The sequence below is a fragment of the Haliaeetus leucocephalus genome, unplaced genomic scaffold (genome assembly GCF_000737465.1).
Source record: "Haliaeetus leucocephalus isolate CR32 unplaced genomic scaffold, Haliaeetus_leucocephalus-4.0 Scaffold157, whole genome shotgun sequence".
Classification (NCBI taxonomy): Eukaryota; Metazoa; Chordata; class Aves; order Accipitriformes; family Accipitridae; genus Haliaeetus; species Haliaeetus leucocephalus.
Window position 1 is genome coordinate 461,901 of NW_010972593.1, and position 4,457 is coordinate 466,357.

Below are 4,457 nucleotides of genomic sequence, written 5' to 3' on the forward strand. Positions count from 1 at the left end.
CTGATGAACGCCGGCGCCGTGCTCAACTTCAGGCTGTGAGCGGGCAGGGAGGAAGGGAAGGAGGGAGGGTTTGGGGGGGGTGGTGGTCTTCACCCTACCTCATACGGAGCCCTTCCCCTCGCTGTCCCTCAGGAGGAAGAGAGACACGGAGGGCTTCGGCGAGGAATCGAGGGAACCCACGACCGGTAACGGAGGGGACCCGGAACCGCGGAGCGGGGTCTGGGCACAGCCAGCCTGCACCCTTAGGCCTGGACCGTCTGCTCGGGGTTGTCGAAATAGATACAGGAATGGGCGTTTTCTGAAGGAAATTGTTGGTTAAAGCATTTTCAAGGCGCCAAAGTACAAGTTTAACCCCGTTTTGTGTGGATGTTAATTACTCTGTGGCTGGAGTAACTGGTTTACTAAATTGCAACCTAAAATTGTCCTCCATGATGTTTACGTACTATGCTAAGCCTAACTGTTGATCCCAAATTGGTGATTTCAGAAGAAATACAAAACCGCACATTTCCTTCTGCATTTTTGTATGTAGGTGCCTGTGCTACAGAGGTAACGCTCTGCTTACAGCCCGATTTCCATTTTGGTGTCTATGCACGCGCATTGCTCCTCTGTATCTCTGCTTGCTGGTTAAAAGTGTCAGGAAGGCTGTAAATGACAACAGGGGGTGACCTTCCCTAAAACGTGACCCCTTTTTATCATTTATTGTTTATTTTGCCACATGCCCTTATAAGGATGCACTGAACATAGCACAGATCATACATCTAAAACTTCATCTTTCAGATTTTTTGTTGTCTTGACCTTTTTGTTTTGTTGGGTTTTTTTCTCCTGTCAGAGTTGCTTATGTTTTTCAGGCAGTGTTGAAAATATGACTTCTCAGTGTGTTAGGTATTTTTCACATCAAGGGCTTCTCCTCTTGATTTTTAGGTGACAATATCAGAGAGTTCTTGCTGAGTCTCAGATATTTTCGAATCTTCATTGCCTTGTGGAACGTCTTCATGATGTTCTGCATGATTGTGTAAGTAACGCCGTGCAACATCTTGTCATTTGTTTATAGGCAGTCATATATGTTGGGATTGTTCTTGCGCTTACATTTCTTTTTGGATCTCTTTTTCTCCCACTCTATTGTTCAGTAATTCCTTTTCATTTCACTTGTTTATTTCAATCTTCAAAGAGACATTGGTTGACATCACAGTTTTTTGCTAATGTGGGCACCTGTAGTGCATGAAAACCTTCTCTGCCAGCGTGTGAGTCCTTTAGCTGTAGATGTAGTGTTCCTTGTTGTGGGTCGCTAAGATAAAACATCATTTGGGTCAGCATTTCAGTTTAACTTTTGGGATGTTTTTCATTTTGGGGGGGGAAAAACCCCACCGAGTAATAGAATGGAATCGGCCTCGAGAACAGTCTCTGGAAATAACAGGTTTTAGTTCTGATAGACAAGCCAGCATGCTGCTTTCCTTTCACTATATGGTCTGATGTATGGGGGAGTAAAACCAATGGCCAGATGTGCACTGGTGGTGTGAGTTTGAAGGGCGTTGGCACGATGGTTCACAGTTGCACCTGGTTCTCATCTGCTTTTTTCTGTTGCATCCACTAGGTTATTTGGATCTTGAAAGTCATCCACAAACATGTCTGTTAACTTGGAAGAGACTTTTGGCTGGAAACATAACTTTTCTATAAAGTAAAATATTATAATGCTTTCAAACGTCAGCCCTGGGATTGTGGCCTGTTCTTCGGTACAAACTCCTAACACGCTCAAGGGACGGGACACGTTCATCTTCTTCAGCCAGTCATGTAATAATATGGTGCGTGCTGGTTTGCTTGCTGTTGGGGGGATTGAGCCTTTAGGCCCTTAAGCCAAAATCTTCAAAGTAAAATTATTTCAACTTTACTGAAATAAAGAGAACTTAAAATTGTTTTGCTAGGCTTAGAGTGTAGTGCCCAGTATGCGAGGTAGAATTGGAGCACGACTGAAGACCACAGTCTTAAAACTCTGCATTGTTAGTCACTCTCAGCTCTGGCTGTGTCTGGTAATGTCACCGTTGTCTAGGGTACTTGGAAGTCGTACTTCTCGATTCTCGTTTTTATAAAGTTGAGCAAAGTATTGGTGTAACTTCTCACTATTCCATTTAGTTTTGTTGGAGAAATAGAAAAGGATGGTTAAGAAAATGGGATTCTGACCTTCTCACTGTTTTTCCAACGAAATGCTTTTTAAATTAAAATCTCAAGGGTTTTTTTCTAAGCAATACGTAAGGGATTTTGAATAGGAACAATAGCAAAAATAATTCTATAAGCCAATGCTAAGGAATAGTTTTGGAATAATCTTGGATTTGGTTGAATAAAGTTGTTCTTATTTAAGGGTAAAATACGTATTTGATGCCTTGTCCATTCTGTTACAGGAGAAATCAACTCTGTATTGGTGCGTTTTGTTAAACTGTAACTAGTCTTGTAATTGTGTCTGGATTCTTGTGTTATTTTTATTTATGGGAAGTTAGCCTCTTCGACCAGAAACTTTTCCCCAGCCTCACCAAGATAATTTAAGAGAGTGCAGTGCTGGGTATCTTTTAAATCAAACTGTAAACTATTAGCGGAGCTTCCTCAGCTTCAGTTTCTTTAGCTGTCTGACTGTTAAGAAGGAGAGAGAGAGGCCTCACTTAAATGATTCTGAGGCTCAGGTTTTAGTGAATACCTTGAATTCTATCTGGATGCAGTCAAGCAGTCAGACACAAGTGTTGGGAACTCACAGCAATTCACTCAATTCATCGTCTTTTGTGTTAACTGAAGTTTTCACGTTAATGAAACACAAAAGGGGAAGGGTAGTTTGAGGGAAGATGCCTTGCTATAATAAACACAGAAAAATGAACGGAGGAAGGGATCCTTCAAGTGTGGTTTGAACTGTCTGGAAATACTTACAATCCTAGGTTAAATTTAAACATATTCCTTTTCTTGTCTGTAATTTCTGTGTTTTATATTTTAACCTCTTCCCAATTCTTTTGAATGAGAAAAAAACCCCAAGTAGCATGCTGCCTTGTCATGGCATCCAAACAAAATCCAGTGCTTTATATAGTTCTTGGAAAACATTTTCTCCCTAATTTTCATTAAGCCAAGTCTTCCCCTGCAATGTAAAGGGGAGGGGCAGAAGCGGCCATCAGCATCCGTGTGTAACACATTAGAGGCCCCTGGACTCGGCACCGCAGCGCTGGGGCTCTGGGGCTTGGGTTTGGACTTGGGGGGCTTTAATTCTTACTCGGAAAAAATGGTTGATCCTGTGCAGAACTGACAGTCTGCTTTCTGAGCAACGCTTTGAATAAAGTGAATACAGGAAATAGAGGATGATCAGGCTCTCCTGGTAAAGGAATACGGACGATTTTGCTGCTCTAAATAGATTGCGTGCCTTAATAGCGTGCTGTTGCCTCTGGATTTCAGTTGTTCACAAGAATAAAAGTCGTCGTTCAGCTCCTAAGCAGGTGCTTTAAAAATTACCAGTTAATTTGAAGCTGCTCTTAAATGTTTTGGAAAGTTTAAATGCTGGGCTGATGGCTTACCCGGCATGGCGCAGGATGTCTTTCGCCGTCAGTCAGTGTTTTTGTGGTACGGCTGCTTTTGTACCAAGTCAGTTTTTGTACTCTGAGCTTCTGGAAACCTGACTTGCTTTTCACTTGTGCCTTCTTCTGAATCGAGGAGACAAGTGAGAAGGTAAACACGTCTGTATAAAGAACTACTCGTTCAGGTTTTGTAAGGTTAACTCTTTTTTTGTAATGGTTGCCCGACCCATTATTTTGAAAATAATGGAAATAAAACGTTCTGCCGCTTGGCAAAAACATTCACTCCTAACACCTTCTTCCAGAACATGCTGGGTTTTTCGCGACCGACAGGACCAGGGCCCCTGCCTGCGACCCTGAAATAAGACACATACCATGGCGTTAGGTCCGCGGTCGCCGAGGGGCGATGCTTTATTCCCCAAATTAATTCACTTCGCCCCTCTCTTCCCCACGAGGCTTCATCCCCCCACCCGCCCGGGGACCGCCTGCTCAGCCCGGGCTGCCCTGTAGAAGCACCGCCGCCCGCCTAACCCCGCCGCCAGCCGTTCTCGGGGCCTCGGCGGGGACGCAAGACTCGCTCCTCTCCCCTCCGAACCGAGCCCCGGGGCTCGGCGCTCCGCCGTCCGCCATAACCCTCCGGCCTCCCCCTTCCCTCCACCCGCGCAGGCGCGCCCCCCCCTTTCCCGCCCACTGCGCAGGCGCGCAGCTCCTCCCGCAAAACCCCCACTGCGCAGGCGCCGTCCGTGCCCGCCGGTGCGTGCGGCGGGGCGTCAGGGGCGCGCCGTGCGTTACGGCGTCGGGCGTGTCCCAGGGTGCCCTGCGCGGGGCTGGCTCCTGCCCACAGTTGAGTTTGGCCCCGAGCGGAACAGTCGGGCCCGGGCCCGGTCGCGCCGTCGCGGTTCCCTCTTTTCCCCCCCTTCC

The 4,457-nt window shown here is 46.2% G+C and overlaps 1 protein-coding gene across 1 annotated transcript; it reads left to right on the plus strand.

Moving 5' to 3' along the window:
• Positions 1–3: 3 nt before the first annotated feature.
• On the plus strand, positions 4–2,377 carry SMIM7 (small integral membrane protein 7). Its single transcript, XM_010562197.1, has 4 exons — positions 4–35; positions 133–185; positions 922–1,012; positions 1,592–2,377. The coding sequence occupies exons 1-4, from the start codon at positions 4–6 to the stop codon at positions 1,605–1,607; spliced, it is 192 nt and encodes a 63-aa protein (XP_010560499.1). The 3' UTR covers positions 1,608–2,377.
• The last annotated feature ends 2,080 nt before the right edge of the window (positions 2,378–4,457 follow it).

Bases quoted from the DNA above. Each gene is read 5' to 3' on its own strand.
- SMIM7 (XM_010562197.1), top strand. From the start codon at position 4: ATGAACGCCGGCGCCGTGCTCAACTTCAGGCT. The intron at 36-132 runs GTGAGCGGGCAG...GCTGTCCCTCAG, and splicing joins GCCGTGCTCAACTTCAGGCT to GAGGAAGAGAGACACGGAGG. The intron at 186-921 runs GTAACGGAGGGG...CTTGATTTTTAG, and splicing joins ATCGAGGGAACCCACGACCG to GTGACAATATCAGAGAGTTC.